The following is a 27,606-nucleotide window of genomic DNA, read 5'->3' on the forward strand; positions in this document are numbered from 1 at the left end:
TGGGACGACAAAGCATTCATAAATTGTCCAAACTTGCAACAAATGTTTATTTTGTGACGTTTCGGTCTCTGACCTTTTTCAAACAAATGGTTACAGTTTAGTTTATCAGTTTATTTGACAGGGGCCAGGCACAACAACCGTTGGGCCACAATTGAGCTATAGCTCATTTGCATCTGCGGTTCTTGGGCAAGAAGAAAAACAGTAAGGTGCAATACACAATACAGTACAATAATACAGCAATACAATACATACCGTTAAAAACAAGACAATTAGCAGTTTGCAGACAGTACATGACATAAAACATAAGCTACGCATATATATATACAGATCAGTGGTAACATAATTGATTTGACTTCAGCCATGATTTGAGTGTTGAGTTAAAAGTAGTGAAGCTTGTGCATTCTCTGATGTGTGTGGGAATTGAGTTCCATTTACCTGCTGCTCTGACTGAAAATGCTGCTTATCCAAAAGTAGTTTTCCTGAATTTGGCCGAACAGTCACCTCTAACCAGGGGCTTGGTGGTGCTTATGCACCGCTAACCACGGTGGCTCAGTGGTTAGCGCTGTTGCCTCACAGCAAGAAGGTCCCGGGTTCGAACCCCGGTCCGTCCAAGGTCCTTTCTGTGTGGAGTTTGCATGTTCTCCCCATGTTCGTGTGGGTTTTCTCCGGGTGCTCCGGTTTCCTCCCACCATTAAATACATGTATGTTAGGGTTCATACTCCTGTCAGTGCCCCTGACCAAGGCACTGGCAAAAGACCTGGAGTTGGTCCCCGGGCGCTGCACTGTGGCTGCCCACTGCTCCTACTTCTAGGAAGGTTCCTAGTAGAGGATGGGTCAAATGCAGAGGATGAATTTCCCCATGGGGATAAATAAAGGATAACTTATGGTGCTGCAGCACCCTCTGCTGTTTTCTATTGGAATTAAAATGTCAATACAAAAGAATATAGGCAGCGGTGATAATTTTAACCTTGTTATGCCCTAGAAAATAAAGGCTTTTTAACCTTTACACCTTGTCTCTGTCTGTGTGTGTGTGTGTTTGTGTGTGTGTGTGTGTGTGTGTGTGTGTGTGTGTGTATGTATATATATATATATATATATATATATATATATATATATATATATATATATATATATATATATATATATACTGTGTGTTACAGAGACACTAAGCTAAGACTCTATGCACCTTGTTGTAAGTTACATTGTTTCATAGTTGTCAGATTTTGTGAAACTGACAATATAATGCAGTGAATTATACATAGTTCCTGCGTTTTGCATTCAGTTACACAGATATTGTGATGTATCATAGATAAATTGTCTTGCAATATATTGAGTATTCCAGAATCGTGATACCATTGTTATCATGGGCAACGTATCGTGATAGTATTGTATCGTGAGTTGCAAAGTGTCCTCATTTTTGGTGTTATGGAATTGCCACCCTATGACAGTGGATTGGACAGAGACATGGCCAATGAATGACATGAGAAAACAAACCATTAAATCATGAAACTAATTATCTTCTGCTCTTTCTGCTCAGGACTCCAGGCTAAAGATCCAACAGGTAAATAGAGAAAATAAATAGAAATGGAGAATCAAAAAAGAAAAAGAGAGAGACACAGGTGTCTAGGTTGTTTTTTGATTTTATGTTTTCAAATCTAATTAAGTTTACTTTTTTAACTAATCACCAGCTTGTCTCTGTTCAGAGCCTGGTGACATCAGGTTGGTGGGAGGAGCCAGCCGCTGTGCAGGTCAACTGGAGCTGAAATACGAGGGAACCTGGAAACTAGTGGATGAGGAGTACTGGAACCTGAAGTTAGCAGCTATAGTGTGTAGACTGCTGGACTGTGGCTCTGCTGTTTCAACAGAAAGGAGAGAGTATTCCTCAAAAAGACCTGTATGGTGGATCCACACTACCAATATGGAGTATCCAGGGAGCCAGTGGGCCAAAATAGACACCTCTTCCTCTTCCAGGCTGCAGATCACCTGCTCAGGTAACACCGTCAATGACATCAAAATAGAGTAATGCTCCCAGTCTCTTCCTTACTCTGTCACAGTGGGAGTGGTGGCCTAAAGATTAGAGAAGCAAGCATGTGACGAGAAGGTCGGTGGTGCAATCCCCTGGACCGGCAGGTGGTGCAATCCCCTGGACCGGCAGGTGGTGCAATCCCCTGGACCGGCAGGTGGTGCAATCCCCTGGACCGGCAGGTGGTGCAATCCCCTGGACCGGCAGGTGGTGCAATCCCCTGGACCGGCAGGATAAAGCTGGGTAGGGAAAGTGAAAGAGCAGCGCTTCCTTCCATCATGGGGCATGTGAAATGCACCCTGTAAATAACATTTGCTGTCATGCTGCGGTTCATATCCTCATTATAAACTCATTACTTTCCTACGTTCTATTTCCTACGACTATTGACGTTCCTATAGTCAATAGTCATAGCAAATATTCTTACAAATCTTCTATCGCACGCACTACCAGAGATAACTCCTTTGTTAATTTTTTCCTTTTTTTTGTCTTTTGTTTGTTTTTGTCTTAGATGTATGTATGAATCCATGTCTGTATGTTTTTTTCTTCTTCTCCTTCGTTAATTGCTGTCAGGGTTGTGGGTGGGGGGAAGGGATTTTGTTACTTAATCTTTTAGGTATAACCTGTTACTAACTGTCGTCTGAGATTTCTTATTTTTCTGGCTGAAAAAATAATAAAAATTTATTTACAAAAAAAATAAACTCATTACTTTCACTTGTTCAAGAAATACTTTCAGCATTCAGCTAGAGTCAATGTCAGTTAACGTTACTCCCATCCAGATACACAACTTTGAAACCACTTACAAATGATATTTTTTTTTCCTTTTGTTTGACCTCCTTGCCAAGTCCGGTAAATCCATTTTAAATCCACCGGTGACTAGTTGGGAGTGGATCTGCATCTGACCTCCTCTCACCCTCTCTCTGTAACGTTGCTGTCACGTTGTTTGTGTGTGATACACTGACCATTGTATCAGGCAGGCAGTCTGCAGTGCGGTGTTGAAGTTTCCAACGCTTAAAAAACACTTGCATCCTATTAAATTGCACACAAGTTTTTTCGTCCTTGATCAACACAGCTGTCGTGACAACCAGTGTTGGGCAAGTTACTCTGGAGAAGTAATTAGTTACTGATTACTGATTACTCCTTAAAAAAGTAATAAAAGTTACTTTACTGATTACTTTTTCAAAAAGTAACTAAGTACGTTACTAGTTACGTTACTAGTTACTTAATTTTTTATTTTTTACCCCAAATACCTTATACTTAAGTTGTTACATGTCTAGCATGTCACTGTATTAATTATTTTCGCTTTGGTATTATATAGGCTATGTTAAAAGAAATACCAAAGGCATTTTACTTTGAAATTCGGTTAGAAAGAACAGGAAGTGGTGTGTTAAGACTGGCTAGCTTCACACTGGAAAAGACATGAAATGATAGTCAGTCAGACAGATAACGTGAGTTTAAGAAAGATGTTGTTACTGTCGGAGTGGTAATAAAACAATACAGCCTCAATGCAAACGTTTCAAGCTTTGTTGCTGAAAGAAAAGTGATGATCTGTCAACATTCCCTGGGCCGTCTGACTACGGTCAGAAGGCTTTGACCAGAAGGTTAGGAAGTAACAAAGTGTACAACACTTACCTAAAGTTCTGTTAAAACTCTTCTAAAGCCACCTATTTCTGAAGAAAATGGTGAAAACGACATACCCAAACTAAAATGTTTACTGTGGCTGAACCGCTAGGGTTACAGACAACTGCCTGACCTTTTCTGAAAGGTAAGTCTTTGAAGTTTCTGTTCCAAGTGTCAGAATGACTCTATGTCCAGCTCAAACACAGTGGTTGATTCTCGCCTAGAATAAAAAACAGTTTTAGAGTGTAAACAGTTACCTGTGGTTGTTGTATTTATGGCTAGAAACCCAATGGAGACATAGCCACAGGCCTTACCACATCCCAACTCAAAGAAGATGAAAAAATACCAAAACATGAGTATTTGGCAGTGGTTTTTGTAGGGAGATACCTAGGTGGATTTCCAAAAAGCCATTATAAAAAGCCAATTGAAAAAGCCAAATAATCTGAAATGTTGTCTTTGTCTTTGTACAAAGACAGCTATAACTTCTGCTGTGTTGATTTAATCTGAAAAAGGAAGACATGGTTCGATGCGCAAGATTCAGCCGGTTAATTTGGTATGTAGCATGAACAGCATTGTTCAGAATTATCTACCTAATTAATCACATAAATGACAGATGAACAGCAAAAAATCATAAACGTAACGCCGGGGTTACGGTGCCATGCAAGAGGTCCAGTGACCTGTTACACCACCCAAGTCTACCTCACGCGGCATCGCCTTCAATTTAGCCTCCATCCCTATGCTCCATCCCTGCCGGCCCGGCGCCACGAGGGGGCGCCAGGGGGCTTTGCACCCTCAGTTCAACTTTCTGCCCCCTCACTTGATTTTTTCTTTTTTTTCTTTTTAGAATAGTTCATCTATAAAGGCCAGTTAGACAATGTTTGTACCTGACATGTTTCGGCTGCTGTTTCTGCAGTCTTCATCAAATTTGATCAGTTTAAGTTAGGCTACCCCCTATAAACATAGCTCTGTTGTTTCAGAATTGGCAGGGAAGCGCTATTTGCTATGCTTTGGTTGTCACAAGGTGATGTAGCTATTTATTAAATTTGAACCTCACTGCATGTTGTAGGGATCATGACGTGATTAAAACACACACAGACACACACACACACACACAGAGAGAGAGAGAGAGAGAGAGAGAGAGAGAGAGAGAGACAAATCAGCTGCACCCAAGCACACAGCATGCCATGAGCAGAAAGATGGAGACAACACAGCTGATCACTTTATTTCTTTAATTTAATGAACCTGGCACTGACTGGCTATTATTTTGTTTAGTTTTTTGTCAATTTTTGCAGCAATTGTTTATTCTATGACTTTTCATATAGACATATATGTTCAGAGTGCTCCAGACAGGTCCCGCATTTCACGTTATGCAAAGCTCAGCTCTATTAATGCCTTAATCTGCTGCTGTGAAATAAATGTTTAATTTGATTTTGAATATTAGTCTTTCTTGTGTTGTTATTGTGCTTTTCGAGGTTATTATGGTTAAAAAGACCAGAAATAGGCATAGCGGGTATATAACCTATGTTTTACGATATAAAAATATCATATAAAAAAAAAGGAAAAAATTGAGAAAAAAAAAAAAAAATCAGCCACCTCCCCAGTTATAACCGCCCCCTCAGTCATTTCATTCTGGCGCCGGCCCTGATCCTCGCATATTCTCTCTCTCGAGGTAGCCAGCAAACGGCTTTCTCTGTGTGGCTGCGGCAGCTTGATATTGTTCTTCGTGGCTATTTTCTCTATGATGCATCGATATGAGGGCGAGTCAACAGTGCAAATAGGTAGCATCTGCCAAGCTGCTCACACACAGTTTACAAAGGACAATAATGTTCCAGCTTTTGAACGCATATTTCTCTTGCTCGTCTCCTTCTTCTGACTCGGTTTGTTTTGAAAGCCGGCGTGCATGCTCTGACGCTGTCGCCCGCACATACACTATGACGTATATGTGTGCGCGACAGGTCTATCTGAGTCCGTGAGGATAAAATGTTTTCTTTTCTTCTTTTACATAGAAAACACTGCATTCTGGCAGGCAATGAGCCTACCCTATCCCAGTAACGCATGCGTTACTTGGATTAGTAACTGTAATCTAATTACTGTTTTGGAAATTGTAATGCCTTATATTATGGTACTTAGTTACTAAAAAAGTAACTAATTACAGTAATGCGTTACTGCCCAACACTGGTGACAACACAGTGCAATCTCACTCTGTTCACATGCTGCGGTTGTTCATCTGCGTCCGTGACATTGAGCGCATTGCTCAAAGTTTAGTGAAGCATTTAGTGATAGTTTAGGTTATGGATCGGATCGGATTCTACTTCTTTTTCCCATCAGATATCCGATCCAGTGATTTTCGCCGGATCGGCTCCGATACCGATACTGAGTATCGGATCAGACCATCCCTAATACATACTGTAGATTGTTTGTTTCCACCAGTTTGATGGTAACTTGTTCTTACAACTCTACACTCAATCTGGGTGAAGATGTATGTAAAAAAAAAAGGGATAGCGGCCATATTGGTAGCCTACTTACTATGTAAAGTAGAGTGCTATAGATAGATTCAATCATAAATCTGAGTATTACAATGTGTTTCTAAAACTCAAAAACCATAAAATGGACACAGAGTTTGCTAAAAGCATGAACAGTTATCGTAAAACTCATATTCAGGTAGCCACCATCTTGGAGATATGCAGATTAGGGGTCCACATACATCTTCCCTAGTAAAGATAAGCATTCCAACAACTTTCTAATGGTGAAAAAACACAAGATAGGCTCCAAGTCTGTTTTTCTAGCTCATCTCTTTCTAAAGTTATAGCCAAAAGCTTTTTCGGACAGTGGTCATATTGGATCTGGCTGCCATGATGACCCCGGGGGTCACCGGCTCGGGTGCTCTGGTTAAATTGTTAGAACATGCCCTGGGCTAATTCTGGGCAAAATCTGGTGCTTTTAGACTTGATTTGCATGAACTTAGCCAAAAATGTCCCTAAGTACCTCAACTACTAGGTTTGAAAAGTATCTTTTGCATAGTGTTATAAATCGAGTGCTAACACACATTTAGATACCATTGGTGCAATGCTATCACATATTTTCTAACTCTAGAGATGTATACCTTGCCAAAAATCAATATGAGCATTATTCCCAACCCTTCTGGCTCATGGACTAATATGTAGATAGATTTCTTTTTGCAAGATTTTGAGTGTAAATTATACACTTTTTTTTTAAAGGAAATTCGAGTTTTACTATACCAAACCTGTTAAAATCATGAAAACAACCCTCTCAACCAATTTCTCATGCCAAAATCATACAGAAAAGTGGTGTCATTTGTCTCTGTATGATGTCTGGTTCAAAAGTTATGACCCTTATCCATTTTCATCAGACATTGCAATATGCGCACAAAGATGGCCGCCATGGGACACTATTTCAACAGGGTAACAACAAAATGTGTTTATTAGACACCTTGAGGAATACAACAATCTAGGGTAGAAAAATATATCTTTCGGGTGCCTGGGGAGCCCCGTTCCTACTCGATTATTCCCCCCGTGTTTAGGGCGGCCGAATCACTGCCCATTTTTCGTAAACAATTAAAAACACATCTTTTTAGGCTCCACTTTGACCCCTCTTAAGCTACCTCTCTGTCATTTAAGTTAATGCTTGGTATTTTAATTGAACATGAAGGATGACTTTTCAGTTCACCCTCTGTCTCCTGAGCTACAGTGTTTACAGCCTGCATGTTTTTCTGAGGTGTTCCTCTGTAGACCGTTCGTTTCAACTTGACAACATAATCATTCTAAATTGTGCCAGCTAACTTCCTGTTGCAGTGTATAAAGTCTATGACTCTAATAGCTAACAGGAAATCAGCTAAGTTTCAAACTGTTCCCTAGCAATTGACAATTCTGTGAATACTAGGGATGGGCATCGAATTTCGAATTTTCGAATAATCGTTGTTATTATCAAGGTCGACTTTTATTATTGAAATTCGAAATTCGAAATTCGAAATTCGAAAAAAAAAAAAAAAAAAAAAAAAATTGAGTGAAATGTTGCATTGTCTCCCCTGATTCTAAGTATAGTCAAATCGCTTGGTTTGAGCAAGTAAAACAATTTTTATAAGCATTTTAAGCAAGGTTTATGGAAAAATTAATGGCGGATGAAATCCCATGAAGAGGGAGAGGGGGTGACTTTGGCACCCCTTTGGCACTCAGACCTGAGCCTACTAAATATTTAATGAACCACTCATGATTGTCAAAACTGTTTTTTATTTTCGAAAATGTCAATGTCATGTAACATGTTCTTTACTTCAGTGGTGCAATGCTTGTTTGAGCTAAAAATCCACAGCAGAAGCTTTTTATATTAATTAATAAAGCCGTAGACTTAGAATCAGGGGAGACAATGCAACATTTCACTCACAAAAAAAAAAATTTTTTTTTTTTTTTTACATTTTTTTTTTTTTTTCGAATTTCGAATTAAATTCGAATTTGGCCAGCGAATTTCGAATAGTGTTTTTGCTAGAAATGCCCATCCCTAGTGAATACCGTCAATAGCAAGACTGTGACTCTCCCTCGCTCGCTCCCTCTCTATCTCTCTCTCTCTCTCTCTCTCTTTCCAGAGTCTGTGAGGCTGGTGGATGGGTCTAGCCTGTGCTCAGGCAGACTGGAGGTGAAGTCTAATCAGTCGTGGTCCTCAGTGTGTGAAGCTGACTTTGACCAGCAGGATGCAGAGGTGGTCTGTAGGGAGCTTGGCTGTGGGGCTCCTTCAGTCCTCCAGGGGGTGCTCTATGGAGAAGTGGAGGCTCCAATGTGGACCAAAGAGTTCCAGTGTGAAGGCAATGAGTCTGTTCTCCTGGACTGTGGAAGCTCGGGCTCAGCTAGAAACACCTGCTCACCTGGCAAAGCTGTTGGACTCACCTGCTCAGGTAGAAGAGGAGCTGCAGATTGGATTTGGCTTCATTTCTGTCTGTTCGAATCAAAGTGACTTTAATGATTTAATTAACTACTCTCTCATCTCTGTCCAGAGCTTGATGATGTCAGGTTGGTGGGAGGGGCCAGCCGCTGTGCTGGTGGACTGGAGATGAAACATCAGGGAGACTGGAGACCAGTCGAAGACTTGTACAATTACTGGAACCTGAAGTCAGCAGCTGTAGTGTGTAGACAGCTGGACTGTGGCTCTGCTGTTTACACAGAAAGGATAAAGGATTCCTCTCTGACATCTGTATGGGTGATGGATTCTGAATCTCTTCAGTCTGGGGGTACAGTGAGGGAGTCTGTATCAACATACTCCCAATCCTCTCCCAATTACAGGATGCAGATCACCTGCTCAGGTAACACCATCAATGACATCAACTATGACAGTATAGCTAATTTCAAGTCTCTTCCCTCCTTTGTCACAATGACAGTCAGTGGTTTACATTGACTGAACTGTAAAGTTATCCAGGAAAATGGCATCCTAAAGGGAAGGGAAGTGGGCTTGTTGCTGGAAGCTCACTGGTTCACCTGTAGGGCAGGGAGGGAAAGGACAGTCTCTGTTAACTGGTGACATGGCAAGTCTATTCTGTCTGTAGCCTGTAGGTGTTCAGGGCCATATCCATTGAAATGCTCCCCAAAGGTGTTTCTTTCTTTTGTGTAGTAAGTTTATCTCATGCTAATCTATGATTGGTCAAAAACACATGCAATCCACAACAGTGAAGCCTCAGCCTCCCCTACGAATCAACAACCAACAATAAGATTGATATTGTGTTCGTCCAATGATAGTCTCAAAATGCAGGCATGGTTCCTCCAGCTGATGCATTTAGCATCAACCCTCTAAGCTAGGAAGTGATGGATCCACTTCTGATGACCTGACAGTAAAATAGATAGATAGATAGATAGATAGATAGATAGATAGATAGATAGATAGATAGACAGACATGAGAGTAGCATATTACATTTTCCTGTTCTATCTTTATCGAGCAGTAAGTTAGTGCTATCAGTTTCCTTTGCCTTGCAGTCATAGATGATGGGTCTTATTGCCAATGCCAGCATATAATCCAGGATGAACGAATTCGTATATTCTCCACTGTCGATTTCCCAGCCTCGTTGTGTGAGTCTGTTAATCGCACCAGCAACTTCCTGTGCGTCTTCCTGGTTCCTGTTCAGCTTTCAGTAACAACAGAGAGTGAGCTAGTCTGCATGGCCTTTTGTTTATGTCGGCTGATTGGGCGAAACTCAGAACAATAGGAGAGCCTTGGCCAGTGAAACTAAACATGCAAATCGATACGCCCGCCCCTCAGAGCGCCCATCTCCCTCTAAAATCTATATCTTTTAATTCACAAAATACGGCTTACTGATCCTAAAACCTCTCAATTTTATGTGGAATGGATAGTTCATATCCTCATTTGTGTACAAATGGGAAAAAATGGGAAAAAGATGCTCACAAAAGCACCTTTTGCCTCAAATTGCGGGATATCAAGGGGGTACTTTTGTACCTAAAAAACCAGTCCCTGTCACCGCAGGGATACACACACAAATGAGGGATATACACGCAAATGCTGCATCAGGTGTCAATGGGTTAGAGCCCAGCACACAGTAGCAAATTCGAGCGGTGCACAACACCAAGTGTATCGATAGAGGAGGCACCGCACTCCCCGTAGGAAAGCAACGGCAGCAGATCTGTTTTACCATGGATCATGTGTGGGGCTTTACTATATATAGAAACACACCAAATAGCAGGTGTCCTAGTCAAACCAAATATCTGTACTGTATTTTTTATCCAAGTAATATTCATACTGGTTTAAATAAACAATTTGATACTATTTCCAATCGTTGCTGAACACGAATTTTGTGCCAAAAGAATTAAATGCTGGTCCCAAATTGCAGCAGGTCCCATATAGATGCGGGGTCTGGCTACATATTTTGTAAATAAACGCCCGAGCTATTAATTGAAGTTTTACGGTATATCTATATAATACCTGGAGCACCAGAGTAAGAAATGCTGTTCATCCTCTTTCTCTCTCTCTCTCTCTCTCTCTCTCTCTCTCTCTCTCTCTCTCTCTCTCTCTCTCTCTCTCTCTCTCTCTCTCTCTCTCTCTCTCTCTCTCTCTCTCTCTCTCTCTCTCTCTCTCTCTCTCTCTCTCTCTCTCTCCAGAGTCTGTGAGGCTGGTGAATGGTTCTAGTCTGTGCTCAGGCAGACTAGAGGTGAAGTCTAACCAGTCATGGTCCTCTGACTTTGACCAGCAGGATGCCGAGGTGGTCTGTAGGGAGCTTGGCTGTGGGGTTCCTTCAGTCCTCCAGGGGGCGCTCTATGGAGAAGTAGACGCTCCAATGTGGACCAAAGAGTTCCAGTGTGAAGGCAGTGAGTCTGTTCTCCTGGACTGTGGAAGCTCAGGCTCAGCTAGAAACACCTGGTCATGTGGCAAAGCTGTTGGACTCACCTGCTCAGGTAGGAGAGGAGCTGCAGCTTAGATTTGGCTTCATTTAAATCTTCTTCCAATTAAAGTGACTTTACTTCTAATTACTAACTTCTAATTAATTTACTTCTTGTCTGTGTTTAGAGCCTGATAATGTCAGGTTGGTGGGAGGAGATGAAACAACATGGAGACTGGAAACCAGTGACCGGCCTCTTCAAGCAGCTGGATGGAGCAGCTGTAGTTTGTAGACAGCTGGACTGTGGCTCCCATCTCCTTTCTGTTTCAACAGAATGGATTTACACAAAGGATTCTTCAAGCCAATCTGTATGGAACGTCGATCGTTTATGTATCCAGTCTGGGTCTACATTGAGGGAGTGTGTAAAAACAAGGTCTGACTCTGAGGATCGCAGTGATAAGATAATCTGCTCAGGTAACACACCAATGACATCAACTATGACAGTAATGTATCCAGACTCTACTTTCCTCTTGACAGTCATTGCTTTATGTAGTGGCTTTAACAAATAAGCCACTGTCTGAGCGGGGTTGACGACACGCAATCCAGAAGCAAAAAGCCACCGCAGGTCAAAGTTACCGTTTAACAAAGGAATTTATTAACAAAAGATTTAAACAAGAATACGGCTTGCTTTTGCTTTCAAAACAACAAAGTAGTCTATAGTTTGCGGTAGAAAAACTGTGTCCGCTCCCCAGTCTCACCAGGCATTCTCTTTTTTTCCCCAGGTGAAATTAGTCCCCTTAATTAAAGGATCCTACCTGGCTCTGTAATAGCAGAGCTGACCCAAAGAGGGAGCCAAACATAAATAGACCCACAGCAATCATAATTCATACTTATCCATACCATAATTTTGCCTGCTTTGCATAACCAATATAAACCAATAAATCATTTTTCTTTCAATATTCCATACATTAAACTCAGTTCCCCCCATACATATACCCATAACATAAAACATAATTCAATAGACTATAACGGCTCCAACATACCGGCCCCTAATTGTTGACGCCGTAGCAAGACAATTACTTAGTCATATTTCAATGGAGCCAAACAACACATACATCAGCTCATTTACATTACATTTGTGCACATAAACTTTTACATTTTTTTTTTAAATTTTTTTTTCATTTTTTTTTTCATTCTTTCCGTCATAGTCCACGCAATCCTTTAGATATAAGGAGTAGTAAGATTAGAGTTCCGAAGTATGAGACATGATCGTATGTAAGAGTTCAGGAGTCAGGGGGGATGTGATCTGTAAGAGTTCAAGAATCAGGGGGGCTGTGATGTGTGTATGTAAGAGTTCAAGAGTCAGGGGGGGTGTGATGTGTGTATGTAAGAAAGGAGCCAGAGGTTGCCAGCACATAGCTCTCTTCAATCTACTGCCTCCCAGAGCAGGCAGAGCTTGGGACGCTGCAAGATGTTACTCTTGGTTTTCACCAAGACACTCCGGACTAGTCCTTTGGACCCCGGCAGCGCCTTTACCACACGGCCCATGAGCCAAGAGTTTCTTGGTGCCGTGTCATCCACTATGACGACGAGGTCATTGGGGTGAAGGTTCCGTTTAGGGTTGTGCCATTTGCTCCGTTGCTGCATGATCGGGAGATATTCTCTAATCCATCTTCGCCAGAAGAGATCTGCGAGGTATTGTGCCTGCCTCCATCTTCTCCGAGAGTACAGGTCTTCCTTTTGGAAGAGTCCCGGTGGCATGACTGGCTTGGTTTTCAGTTGAAGGAGGTGGTTTGGGGTGAGGGGTTCAAGATCGTTAGGATCACTTGACACTGCGGTTATTGGTCTATCATTCATGATGGACTCAACCTCACACAAGGCTGTCTGTAAAGTATCATCATCTAATACTTGTTCTTTGAGGACTGAATACAGAATCTTCTTCACAGGTCTGATCAGCCTTTCCCAAACTCCACCGTGGTGGGCTCCGGAAGGGGGGTTGAATGTCCATTTTACCTCATCCCTTAATAAGGCATGTTGAATCTTGTTGTGATTGAGTTCCTTTAGAGCTTCTCTTAGCTCTTTCTGTGCTCCCACAAAATTTGTTCCGTTGTCTGTGCGGATGCTTGTCACCGGTCCTCTTCGACTTATGAACCTGCGCAAAGCATTGATGCAGGAGTCGGTATTTAATGAGCTTGCTACTTCCAAATGTACAGCTCGACTCACCAGGCAAGTGAAGATGACTCCCCACCGTTTAACGTGTGCACGGCCTCGCTTCACCTCTATGGGTCCAAAGTAGTCGATCCCCACATGCGTAAAGGGTGGTAGATCTGGAGACACCCGATCAACCGGAAGGTCAGCCATCTTCTGCTCAACCACGGTTGCTTGCATTCGTCGGCAGTAAATACAGCTTTTAATGATTTTTCTGGCAGACGAGTTGGCATGAGGCAACCAGAATCTTTGATGCAGTCTGGAGAGCATGTGGCTCCTCCCTGAGTGTCCAATCTGCAGATGAATATGGTGCAAAATTAGCTTGGATATGTGGGAATCTTTGGGGAGGATGATTGGATTCTTCAAATCTATCAGCATTGCTAATTTGCTTATCCGTCCTCCCACTCTCAGCATGCCTTCATCCACAGTGGGATCTAGTTTACAGATAGAGCTGCTTACTTTCACTTGCCTTCCTTTCTCCAAGAGTGCAAGTTCCTGTGAAAAGTAACGCTTTTGCTCAAAGAGGATAATTGACTTTTCTGCTTCTCGTAAGTCCTCCACTGACAGAATTTGTGCGCCACTTGTCACCTTTAGCTGGCCCATTTTGTCCTTTAAGGTCTTCAGTAATGTCCACCCTGAACTTGGGTCAGCCTTTGCACTTTTCTTTCTTTGAATTAACAGAAGAAGTAGTCCTCTCAACTTTAGTATCCAAGCCACACCTCTCTGCAGTCTGCTCCATGATGAGTAGTACTCAATCAATTGTCTGGTTGGATTTTTCTCTCCAATGCTCACACTGTTAACAGAAACCTCCTGTTTTACCTCTGGATCATCTGGAGGAATCTGCTCCAGTTTCTTAGGGATCTCTGGCCAATCCCTATCCTCCTTTTCCAGATATTTAGGACCCTTCAGCCATCTTGTTGATCTCAGAAAGGTTTCAATGTGCAACCCTCGTGATGCGTCATCGGCTGGGTTGTCCTTTGAGCCCACATGTCTCCATTGCTTCTCTTGAGATAGGTCACGGATCACCGAAACTCTATTAGCAACAAAAGTATGGAATCTTCTTGTTTGATTGTGGATATAGCCCAGCACAGATGTGCTATCTGTCCAGAAAGTAGAGTCTTTAAGTTCCACTTGGAGCTCCCTTTTCAACATCCTGTCCATTTTTACTGCGAGTGTCGCTGCCGAAAGTTCCAACCTGGGAATCGTTATCTGCTTGAGTGGAGTCACTCTAGATTTCCCCAAAACAAATGCGACATGGACTCTTCCAATACTGTTTGTGAACCTGAGATAGCTCACGGTGCCGTAACCCAACTCACTTGCGTCACAGAAGTGATGGAGCTCTGCCGTCTTGATGGTACCGAAATTACCAGGTTTCATACACCTGTCCACTTGGAAGCCGCTTAGCTGATCCAATTCTGCAATCCATCTTTGCCATTGCTTAGAGGATTCTTCTGGGATGGCCTCATCCCATCCACACTTTACTTTACAGAGCTCTTGGAGGATTTGTTTGGCTTTCAGGATGAATGGGGAAAGGAATCCTAATGGATCGTAGATTGAGCTAACTATAGAGAGGATACCTCTTCTAGTTGGGGCTCTGTCCTTAATAGTGACTTTGAAGGTAAAATAGTCACTTTCAGTATTCCATTGGATCCCAAGCGCCCTTTCAATGGGCAATTTCTCTCTGTCCAAGTCCAGATCTCTGAGTAGCTTGGCTCTGTGATGTTCGGGGATGCTCGCCAGCACTTCACGGCTGTTACTGACCCATTTGGTTAATGAGAAGCCTCCCTGAGCGCATGCATCCCTGAGGTCTCCAACAAGCTCAATACCATGTTCCACTGTGGCTACTGACTTGAGGCAGTCGTCGACATAGAAATTGCGTTTGATTGTTTCAGTTACCTCTTTCCCATATTTGTGGCTGTTGTCTTCTGCCGTTTGTCTTAGAGAGAAGTTAGCGATGCTAGGGGAAGACACAGCACCAAAGAGGTGGACCTTCATTCTGTATGCCTCCAATGGTTTGTCAGTGTCTCCACCGGGCCACCACAGAAATCTCAGGAAGTCCCTGTGATTGTCATGGACTTGCACTTGGTAGAACATTGCCTCGATGTCTGCCATGAAAGCAATTTGTTCTTGCCGGAATCTGAGCAGAACTCCGATGAGAGTGTTCGTCAGGTCGGGACCTTGAAGCAGTTCCCTGTTCAGAGATGTGCCTTTGTATGTTGAAGCACAGTCGAACACAACTCTAAGTTTGTGCTTTTGTTGGTGATAAACACCGTGGTGCGGTATGTACCACACCTGTCCGTCTCTTCGATGAAGCTGTTCTAATGGCACCTTCTCTGCATAACCTTTTTTGAGCACATCATCCATAAAGGTTTTATATTCCACAGCATATCCTGGATCTCTCTTAAACTTCTTCAGAAGGTTTAGAGTACGTTGTTCTGCCATGTCATAGTTGTCAGGCATAATTCTGTCTTTATTGCGAAAAGGCAAGGGCAAGTGGTAGTGTCCATCTTTAAGAGCTACTGAGTTGGATGTTATCTCCATGAACTTTTTGTCCTCATTTGACATTTCCTTTTTCTCCTCATATCCCTTTTCAGAGAAGTCCTGGTTATACTGCATGATGAGGAGATCCTTCAGATTAGCAACTGATATTCGATTGGCCATCGCCAACACGGGTCCAGATTCCACAGCAGCACAAGAAGAGAGTGGACCATTTACCACCCATCCAAACAACGTCTTGACTGCATATGGTCCATTTTGCTGACTGTTAATTATGTCCCAGGGTTCCATTGCCTTAGGAACATCAACTCCTATCAGAAGTTCAATGTCAGCATCAATTTCATTTAGCTGTATCCCGCTTAAGTAAGGCCATTTTTCCAGATCTTTTTGAGAAAGTATGTTTTCTTTCGAGACAGGTATCTTACTCTGTGTATACACCTTTGGCAGGTCCAGATAGGTGCTGCCCTCCAAGTTGCTTATCTCCAATCCTGTGAGTTCATAACTCTTTACAGCTCTTTCCTGGCCCATTGTACGTAAAAGAACGGTTGTTTTTCGTGCTTTAGGATTCAGCTGTTTCATTAGGTTCTCCGTACAAAATGACACTGAGCTGCCGGGATCAAGGAATGCATAGGTCGAGATGAACTTGTTTCCTTTATTGACCTTGACTCGGACTGGCACTATGGCTAGTGCACAATCCTTACCGGCCCCGGTTGCTTCACCTGCTGAAACAAGAGCACTGCTGACTGAAGTTTCTTTTCTTTCAGTAGAGCTAGGAGTTTGTTGACGTTCCTGGTTTGGTGTTTCCACATTTTCTATGTGAAGTATGGTTGGATGATTCCTTTGGCACTTTTGACATGTCAGTCTTTTTTTGCAGTTTTTGCTCAGATGACCTTTTATTAAACATCCAAAACAATGTCCATTCATTTTCAGAAACTCAACCTTTTTTATATGTGGATGTGTTCTGAACTGTGAGCAATCAGGTAGCCCATGCTTACCTTTACAGAAACTGCATGATGAAGCAGGACTGCCGCCACCTAGTGGCTGTTTAAATGTACGATGCTGTGCAGTACCTGAAGGTGCAGTGGTGCATTCAATGTCATCTGCTGATGCCACTATGGTGGCGAAGCTGCTGCCTTTGCTCTTAGGTGTTCTATTCACTATTTGGTTCTTTGTGAACACCCTTTTGTTTAAGAGGTGGTGGTCTTGTATATCCCCAAATAATGGGTCCAAAAGTATTTTGGCCTGTTTTTCCATGAATTCCACAAGGTGTTGGAATCTTGCTCTCTTCTTTGTTCTTTGTGAAACATCATAGGCCACCATTCGCCACCTTTCCCGCAGCTTGTAAGGAAGTTTGGATGCTATTGATCTTAAATTGGAGGGCACATCAAGCTCCTCCATATACTGTAAATCTTGCATTGCATTACAGCATCCTCTTAAGTACATTGCATAAGCATGAAGCATTTTTCCATCATCAGCTTTAATGGCTGTCCAGTACAATGCCTTTTCCAAATAAGCACTGGATATTTTAATTTCATCTCCAAAGTTCTCCTTTAATAGCCGTTTGGCTTCTGTATAACCTCTGCGTGCCTCCATATGCAGACAGCTACGCACAAGGTCTCTGGGCTGGCCGGAGGTATACTGCTCTAAAAAATAGAGTCTGTCTCGGCTGTTACTGGTTTTATCCTCAATTAGGTGTTCAAATGCCTGCATGAAAGATTGATATGTTAGTGGATCACCATCAAACACTGTAATCTCCCTAGCCGGTAGCACGGCTAGTTTTTGTTGCATGACAATAAGGTCAGCAATCTGGCTCTGTCTTTGCATTACAGTGCCGAGATTATCATGAGCATCATGGCTTCGGGCTGAACCACCCATACTGTGCATTCTGGAAGGCATAGACTGTCTTGTGGGTTGCTGAAAGCTGCCTGGCTGAGGGCTGTGTTGCTGAGAGCTGTATGGCTGAGGGCTGTGGTGCTGAGAGCTGTGTTGCACCTGCCCAGTTTGCTGTAGGTCTATGTTCTGAAGAGTTTTCTGCAGTGGTGTTTTGGGCACTGCACCAGCCTCCATTGGCCTAAACTCCCCTAGTGAGACCTCAGGATCCACAAAGTCTATGTTTGTTTGTTGTCGGCTTGCTTCCAAATAGTCATCCATTCCATCCTGTTGAATTTGATCATCCATTTTAATGACTTGCTGAGTTTGATCATCCATTTCAATGCTTTGGAGAACTTTCATTTTAGCAGTCGATGCTGCAATTTCTGAATCCAGCTCCATTTGTTCCAATTTCGATTTCAATTTTGCTTCCTCAAGTTGCAGTGCATGTTTGTCCTTTAGTGTGGCTGCTCGGGCTAGCAGGGCAGCATTTTCAGCAGCTGCTTTTTTGGCTGCTGAGGAGACTGAGGAGGAGGCCTTTGATCCCTGGCTTTTGCGTGAGAGATTAGAAATGCTGTCCTGAGGGCGAATGTTTGCCTGTGCAATTTGCTCTCTTTTCCATGCCTCCACCTTTTCCCGAAAGCATGTGAAATTGACCATTTTTGGCTCATACCAGTCCACAAGCTCCTCCTTACTCTCCTCCTCTGATAAGAGCACTTGCACAGATTGATGAACATTTATGAAATCAGCAATAGCCTGCTCAAATGTTTCCAAACACTCATTGACATAATCAACATTTCCACCATCCACCAAAAGAGTTTTAATTTCATTAATTTTTCTTGTGCATGATCCTAGCCTCCCCTTGCGAGTTGCTTTGAGTGATTTGAGCAAGGCTTCTGCCTCCTCAGCAGTCTTAGGTTTGCCCATCCTGATTTTATTTATTTATTATGACCGTGCACTGCAGACACCTTTGTTATACTTCACAGACTGCTCCTTTAATGTCCTTTATACTTTCCAGTCTGCTCCTTACTTCACAGACTGCTCCTTTAATGTGGCTTTATACTTTCCAGTCTGCTCCTTACTTCACAGACTGCTCCTTTAATGTCCTTACACAGCACAGTCATGGCATAGTATGCAGATTCATTCTTTTACTCACGACCGGGCCAATCTGTCCGCTCCGGTGTGTCTTTTCCACTGCAAAAAGGTGCCTTCCTCTTCGTCCTGGCGGAGTTTTTCTACTTGATGTAGTGGCTTTAACAAATAAGCCACTGTCTAAGCGGGGTTGACGACACACAATCCAGAAGCAAAAAGCCACCGCAGGTCAAAGTTACCGTTTAACAAAGGAATTTATTAACAAAAGATTTAAACAAGAATACGGCTTGCTTTTACTTTCAAAACAACAAAGTAGTCTATAGTTTGCGGTAGAAAAACTGTGTCCGCTCCCCAGTCTCACCAGGCATTCTCTTTTTTTCCCCAGGTGAAATTAGTCCCCTTAATTAAAGGATCCTACCTGGCTCTGTAATAGCAGAGCTGACCCAAAGAGGGAGCCAAACATAAATAGACCCACAGCAATCATAATTCATACTTATCCATACCATAATTTTGCCTGCTTTGCATAACCAATATAAACCAATAAATCATTTTTCTTTCAATATTCCATACATTAAACTCAGTTCCCCCCATACATATACCCATAACATAAAACATAATTCAATAGACTATAACGGCTCCAACACTTTACATTGGACTGAACTGTAAAATTATCCAGGACAATGCCTAGTCTAGGCACGCTTTACACCGCTTTTGGCAATGTAAAAAAAAGGAAACAGGAAACAGGAAACAAGCGCGGCAAAAAAAAATCGTCTTTGTTGCCATTAGCTTAATGCGGTGAGGTTACATTAGCTAGAGCCTGATATTAAAGAAAGCTTCTGTATTGGCTTAAAATATGTGATATTGTGAATCCGCGATGTTTCTACAAGAGCTTGTTCAAAAACTTCGTTCGGTACGTCCATCTTTTGTTTTGTTTGATTTTCTTATTCTGTTCTGGAGACTGTCTAGCCAATGAAGTTTTGTAACATTGACAGAGAGCCAATCACAAGCTGACATTTAGGGCGAGTGCCATTTCATACTATTGGCAGAGCCTGGAATGAGCTATCTCTATTCATTCTGCCCCGTTTCTTTAATCGTTGTTGTCGTGCATTCAAACTAAAGTAACGGGCTTGTTTTGAAAGTGTAAAGAGTAGAAAGTGGGTGTAGTTTTCATTGATAAAAATACGGTAGCCTATTTTGTGGTCACCTTGGCAGGAGCAGAGTGGCATATTTCATACAGGACTAATACCGGGGAAAGATATTTCAATTATACACGGCAAAATCAACAAAATGCAGGAGTAGCTTAGATATGAATTACATTGTGTAGGCTATCCCATTAAATTGCTTAGATGTAGGCTATTATGACACACATGGCACCTTGGCGTGCTTTGGAGATGTTTGGTAACCTTTTTACACTGGTGATTTAGTGATATTTCTCCACGCATCATTCAGCTGCAATCGGTGCGGTCAAACGTAGGGACTTGGGAGCAAATAAAAAAAGAATAAAGGTATTCCAGCGTGGTATTTTGATCTTATCCTCTGAACTTAGCCGTGGAGCATGAGTTGTCATGGAGATCTATCTCGGTAAGAAGTGAACTAGCGTCGTACGAAGGCAAACCCAGGGTTAAACCTGAAGTTACCTCGCTAAGCCATTAATCTTGCTTTGTATACATGCCCCTGCTGTTCCAGCCAATAATCTCCCTCTCTCTTTCCAGATCTGCTGTTCCAGCCAAACATCTCTCTCTCTTCCATGGACAGAGTCTCTGAGGTCCAGCAGCATGGGCTTCAGGTGCCCAGGGGCTCTAACTTCACCATCAGCTGCTCCATCAAGCCACAGTACTATGGAGGCATCTTCCACCTCACCTTCACCTCCTCCAACCGAACACACAATTACATCCAGCAAATCCAAACTCCATTTGGATGGAAAGATCGCCCTGCCTACTTTGCCCACTTCCTGTTTCTTGCTGCAGACCAGGCCCACCAAGGGAGCTACAGCTGTGTTTATTACACAGAATACTCTTGGGCCCAATTCTCCTCTAAGAGCCAGCCTCTCTTTCTCACTGTCTCAGGTAACCTGAATGACAATCTGAAGCTGAATCCAACAGGAATATGAAAGGCTCTGGGAGAACCAGGCTGCAGTGGAAGATGTATGGAACTTAACTGTCCTGTTATCTTCCAATTTACTAACATCTTTTAGCAATAGAATAGAATAGAACTTTGACTTAATTAAAATTGTGTCAACTTTGTGTCAGCCAGGTACTTTATGCTTCTTTGTTGACTAATAGCCGTCAAACAAAACATAACATTCAGGACACTTTGCTGTAATGGACTTTCCCAAAACTCCCAGTTTGTAATGTGTGAAAAAAGCGCCCCCTGTCTGTCATGTGGTAATGCAGGTGTTGAATGTTTTCATTTGTATGATTTAATTGTAACCCCCCAAAACAACTGAATAAAGCTAAAGAGTGGCTGTGGAAAACAAAGTGTCCTGCTGAGGGCGCTGCAGCCTTTCTGCAGTGGAGGAAGTCAGTCTGTGTGCGTTCTGATTCTCATTGGTTTCAATCAGTGGGCATTTCAGCCTGCCTATTTTTGACGCCTATGTGGAAATTGCATTCTTTCAAATGGCCAGTGGGGGTCGCAGCTTGTGTAGCACTCCCGGGAACATCCATTCAACTATATGGGAAACGAGCCAACTTCACTCTCGGTCTATGTCTTAAATAAACACTTTCCAAATTAGTGTATGGTCTGAAAAAACAATTTCAAGTCTTTTTCATGCTCTAACGCGCTCCGTTTTCCAAATGATAGCCCCATTTCGAGGAAAATTGACGACAAACATCGGATAATAAGAACAGTAATACTTCCGACCGGTAGTGGCAGCAATGTGCCGCAAGGCATCAGGTAGCAAGTAATAGTTGAGCAAATTATCAGAAAATAGCGTTACTTTATGATATTTTAATAATGTTAGTAGACACACGTAACTATATAGATACCATACATCTAATGTCCATAACATGGCGGACCATTTAACGTTATTTATACCGTTAGATAAAGCCTTAAGCCTTCTCTGTATTCAGACATTCAGACCATTGGATTCAGCACAGAAACTGGAGTACGTTATAACATTTTAAATAGAGTCACGTTATAAACAACTAACCAACGCTGGGGGTCCGTATGGAAACAGTGTTACTCGAAATGGTTAAAAGTTAAATCAATTTGGTCATTCAGTGCCGTTTTACTGCAATGTAAAGTAAGTGGCATTAGCCGCTACCATTAGCCAAAGTAGCTGACTACCCATAATGCATTACGGCGATAAGGGAGACAGAGCAAATTCGGAAACTCCCCCGGCAGCCGCCCCTGTGTTTCGTCATTAAGAAGGTGTTAAGAATGCCCCAGACCCTTCTTACAAAACCTTCTTAACGAAAGATCATCTTAGCGCTAAGAAGCATTTGGGAAACGCAGCCTTCTTAACGGAAGATAATTTTAGGCTAAGAAGCAATCGGGAAACGCGTTGGCTTCGTTGGCTTCTTACGGGAGCCTTAAGAAGGGTCAAAGAAGCTTCTTAGCGCTAAGAAGCTTTTGGGAAATGCATGCCTTCGTAACGAAAGATCATCTTAGGTTAAGAAGCAATTGGGAAACGCGTTTGCTTCTTAAGGGGGCCTTAAGAAGGGTTAAAGAAGCTTCTTAGCGCTAAGAAGCTTTTGGGAAACCCAGCCAAGGCTGTTTTAAACGTTGATGTGGATTTTTTTTATCATAGCATACCTCAACTGAGTGGTAGAGATGGCTTAATCAGGTGTATATCATGTATCTTGAATCATAGTACCATGAATATTAAAACAATGTTGTTTACTTTAGAACTGTATTTACCGTAGGGCTGTCCCGAATACAGCTTTGATTTATTTTTAAGATTCATACCTGGGTAGGTTGTTTCCTGGATTGCCCCAGACTTTCAGGTGCTTCCAGGTGTTTCCAGGACTGTTACAACCTCCGGGGAACATTGGGCCCTGGGAACATTGGGCTGACCCCCTGTCTAGTGAGCTTAACATCATATATAACTGGATAAAAATAAATAAACTTATACTTAACATATCGAAAACAGTTTATATAATATTTGGTTCTTTCTTTCTTTCTTACTTCCTTTCTTTCTTTCAGCTCTTTTCCTTTTTGTTCTTGTATTTTACTTTATTGTTTGTTGTATAATGTGTATTGTTCTTGGACCCCAGGAAGACTGGCTGTCGTCTAGGCATCAGCTAATGGGGATCCTTTTAATAAATAAATAAACAAACAAACAAACAAACAAACACACACACACACACACACACACACACACACACACACACACACACACACACACACACACACAGCTGTCTTGGTAAAAGGTTACAGTTGGCAGTGCTGTACAGTTTTCAGTTCAATCACAAGTCACACAGAGCTCTGCCACGGGCTCTCTCTCTCTCTCTCTCACCCACACAGATCAGTCACACATACACACCATTGTCAACGCCATTCTCTCTTTTTCACATGTATCTCTTTTCTTTTTTTCAGTTATATTCTTCACACATGAGAATAAAATGATAAACGTCTGCACACTAGAAACTGCTCCCATTAACATGTGGTGGCCCATACATACACTGTATATACCACCATGTGTGACGTGTTGGCTCAAGCCCTTCCTCAGATACAGAGACACAAATACCCATCTGAAGGGGTCACCTGCATGACGTCATAAACCATAACGCATGGTGAAAAACAAGAAAATAGTACACCTTATATAATCTACACACAAATGATTTACAAAGCTCAGTAGCACTTAAAACATATAGTATTGTGAAGCAGAAATTGCACAAGATTTACTCGTCTGTCTCACCACTGTGTGACAGGTGTCGGGTGTCGGAGGGCACTCTGTCTCATGCCTTTTGGTCGTGCCCTTTACTGACCGGATTTTGGGCCAAAATATTTGATTGGTACTCTAAGGCCTACAAAATAACCCTTCAGCCAGAGGCAGAACTCGCCATCTTCGGCTGCTCGGAGTCCTCTCTGAACTTCCCTACAGCTGTGCAGCAGTCTCTGTCACAGGGGACAATTGTTGCCAAGAAACTCATTCTGCAGAAATGGAAGTCCCCCACTCCACCCTGTTTTCAGTTGTGGTTGGCGGACATGATCTCCATCATACGAATGGAGAGACTCAGGTTCTTGAGGACCAACTCACCTGGGAGATTTCAAACTATTTGGGACCCGTTTCTGGCCTACCTTGACGAGGTTAGGGGTGATGGGTGATTCGCCCGGCCGGTCTTCCTCCCTCGCGTGGGATCCCACTCATTTGTATATATGTATATATGTTTGCAAGCATAATTTATGTATATTTACAAGCTGTAACTGGTGGTACTAGTGTATGTATGTTTTTTCTTTCTTTTCTTTTGCTGTATCTGTGTTTGTTTTTGGTTTGTTTTTCTGTGTTCTAAAAAATCTAAATTGCTAAATAAAATATTAAAAAAAAAAAAAAAACATATAGTATTGTAATCATCCCACACAGCAGTCAAGAGTCAGGTTCTTGTCACCGCACTTTATTGTGGATCGCTGTACCCGGGGACCACTGTCAGCCGTGGTCCACGCCAAAACCAACACCCACAACACACACCCAAACCCAGCTAGCTTCTCCTAGCTCCGCAGCTCCCAACACACACGTCCAGTCCGCTTCCTCGTATCTTCCGACTCGCCAACACACACACATTTCCCCGCCGACAAAATGGCCACCTCCCGCTCAACCAATCCCCAGCGAGCTAGCAACCCCACGTGACTCCATGTTCCCTTCACGTGCATTACCTCCATTCACAGCGCGTTCAAGTGCGGTAGGAAACCACACTACAACACCCCCAGCTAACTAACCCTGACAACCAGACAATCCCATGTACTGACAACCCCACATCGCTACACAGCCCCCCCTTTTACACAAACACAAGTGGCACAGTAAACATGCAACACAACAACAACACAATAACACCCCACATCCCAATTCAGTTCAAACCCGTCACATACATTTTTTTTTTTTTTTCCCACACACATTTCAACCACCACCAGAAGCCCACTAGTCCCACTCACCCCCCAGCGGGGTCAGTCCTCCACAGGGCAACTCTCCTCAGCCCCCCTTGCGCTCTACAGTCACCACATGCACGGCAATAGCTCCGCACATCCTCCTTGTGTTGGTTCCAATAGAAATTTTTCCGAACACTGCGGAGCATCTCCTGAACCCCCTAATGACCCGGTCCCAGTCCCCTGTGAGCCCACCGTAACACTAATACCCGCAGGTGGCTGGGTACAACCGTCTGGACCCCCTTTATCCCGTGCCCTGTCCTCTCCAACAGCCCCTCTTTACCCAGACGCAGGTCGGTGAACATGTTCCACAGTCCCTTCGTGGTACCGGAAAACATGTGCATCTCCTCCACAGGGGGCCGGTGTCCGATCGCCACCCACGCGAGCATCCGACTGATGTCCGCGTCCTCCACCTGCCTGCGTCTCCACTCACCCACGTCGACATCCGTGATGTCCATGTCGTCATCCTCCAGGTCCACATCTGAACAGTACTCCTCTTCCTCCGCCTCTTGCACGCGCTCGTCCTCCCGTCCCCCTCCCCCAGGGGGCGGCGTGTTCAGGTCAGCGGGGGTACCACCACCGGCCGCAATCTCCACCTCGGCCTCCTTCGCAGCAACCGTGGGGGGTGTGGAGCAGTCAGGTTGGGCTGGCTCCTCCGGCGTTGACCCCTCTCGCTCACCCGGAGACACGAGCGTTGCTCTCCCGACTGTAACAGCGTTGCAGATGATGTCCTCTACCGTGGGGGTTGCAGAGCAGCTAGGCTCCTCCGGCGTTAGCAACACCCGTCCATCTGGACACACAGCCCACACTCTCTTGACCTGAATAACCGGCTCTGCACTGCTCCGCTGCTCCGCTGCCTGTTGCTCCGGCTGCTCCCCCGGCTGTGTGTCTCCTCCATTCCCCAAAGTCTCAGTGCACTCTCTGGCTAAGTGCTCAGGTGAACGGCAACTCCAACAGAGTCTCACCTGCCCGCCGCCGGCACGTCTCTCTTCTCCCGCTGTCCTCCGGTCTCCGACAGCCTCTTGACACTCCCTGGCTAGATGTCCAAACGCACCGCATGACCAGCAGACACCCGGGCGCCCCCAGTACCGTTGCTCCGCGTACCTGGTTTGCCCCGAAGGAATGCTGTGACACCACCTCGCCAGATGACCCTGTGCTCCACAAGTCCAACACAGTCTCTGCGGCTCCTCCGTCTGCCGTTCTCCGCGCTGCGTGGCCCCCCTCAGTAGCTTCATAAGCACCTCTGCCCAGGCAGGCGTCGCCTCCAACAGCCGTCTGATCCCCTGCATCAGGCGGGCCTCCACGCCGGCAAGCACCGCGCTGAACTTCTGCTCCAGGCGGGCCTCCATGCCGGCCAGTACCGAGCTGAACTCCGGAGTCGGTAGCTCCTTTTCCCCCCCGTCCAACGACGAGGGTCCACCAACGCGCGCCATGCCACGTGGTGTTTGTAACAGTTAGCAGACACAGCTAACCTCGTATCAGCTAGCAGACACAGCTAGTCTCGTAGCAGTTAGCAGACACAGCTAACCTCTTATCAGTTAGCAGACACAGCCAACCTTTTAGCAGCTAGCAGACACAGCTAGCCGCCCACGCCTGGCCGATCCTCCAAGACGTTAATTTTTGCTTCCTCTCCGCTCCACCTTCCCGCTGCTACCGCGCGAGGCGAGTGGCCAAAGTTCGTAGTCACTTCTGGACACCAATGTAATAATCCCACACAGCAGTCAAGAGTCAGGTTCTTGTCACCGCACTTTACTGTGGATCGCTGTACCCGGGGACCACTGGCAGCCGTGGTCCACGCCAAAACCAACACCCACAACACACACCCAAACCCAGCTAGCTTCTCCTAGCTCCGCAGCTCCCAACACACACGTCCAGTCCGCTTCCTCGTATCTTCCGACTCGCCAACACACACACATTTCCCCGCCGACAAAATGGCCACCTCCCGCTCAACCAATCCCCAGCGAGCTAGCAACCCCACGTGACTCCATGTTCCCTTCACGTGCATTACCTCCATTCACAGCGCGTTCAAGTGCGGTAGGAAACCACACTACAACACCCCCAGCTAACTAACCCTGACAACCAGACAATCCCATGTTTACTGACAACCCCACATCGCTACAGTATATAGGCTATATACAATTATCTATGTTTACTTGTACCTCTCTCTGTCCATCATCTATGATTGATCATTTTTGTGCTGCTTTTGTGAACTTTCATTCAGATAATGCTCTCTCTCTCTCTCTCTCTCTCTCTCTCTCTCTCTCTCTCTCTCTCTCTCACACACACACACACACACACACACACACACACACACACACACACTGCCAGCATCAGGCTAGTGACACATGTGTGCACTGCGCGCCGCGGCTCCAACATGCAGCCAACACATGTGCGTCAACTCCAAACATGAAACCAACCAGCAGCCGTTAAGATTGCGCACATTTGAACTCAAACCCACACACACACACACACACACACACACACACACACACACACACACACACACACACACACACGCACGCACACACACACACACACACACACATACACACACTCGCACATTCATTAGTTTTGCCTACCTTCCTGGTGCATCCGCTGCAGACAGAAAGTCAGGTTTCTCCGCCAGCCAGGCATGGTGCTGAGGTGAAGAGGAGTGATCAGGCCCTGATCATCAGGGCAGTAGATCCAGACAGACAGCAGCCTCGTTCAGTCAAATAATTTATAAGAATTCCTGCGTTTCTTCTCCTCTCTTCTATCTCCCTCTGTCCCCCCCCACGTACCGGACTGACCACAGTTATAAGCCCGGTTTGTCAAACAGGCTGCAGAGATTTGCTTCAGTCCAAGAGGTAAGCTTCGTTTCAGGGACTTTAATCTGTGTGGGTGAACGCAGCG

General features: G+C 44.0%; 1 protein-coding gene across 1 annotated transcript in view; it reads right to left on the reverse strand.

Moving 5' to 3' along the window:
* Positions 1–27,348, reverse strand: part of grip2b (glutamate receptor interacting protein 2b) — a gene marked incomplete at both ends in the record, with an annotated part of 174,312 nt that extends 146,964 nt beyond the window's left edge. Inside the window, one exon of the mRNA XM_083661630.1 lies at positions 27,294–27,348. Within this exon, the coding sequence (XP_083517756.1) occupies positions 27,294–27,348 (55 nt within the window). The remainder of the gene's footprint in view (positions 1–27,293) is intronic.
* Positions 27,349–27,606: the final 258 nt, after the last annotated feature.

The sequence above is a fragment of the Poromitra crassiceps genome (genome assembly GCF_964638095.1).
Source record: "Poromitra crassiceps genome assembly, chromosome: 27".
Taxonomy (NCBI): Eukaryota; Metazoa; Chordata; class Actinopteri; order Beryciformes; family Melamphaidae; genus Poromitra; species Poromitra crassiceps.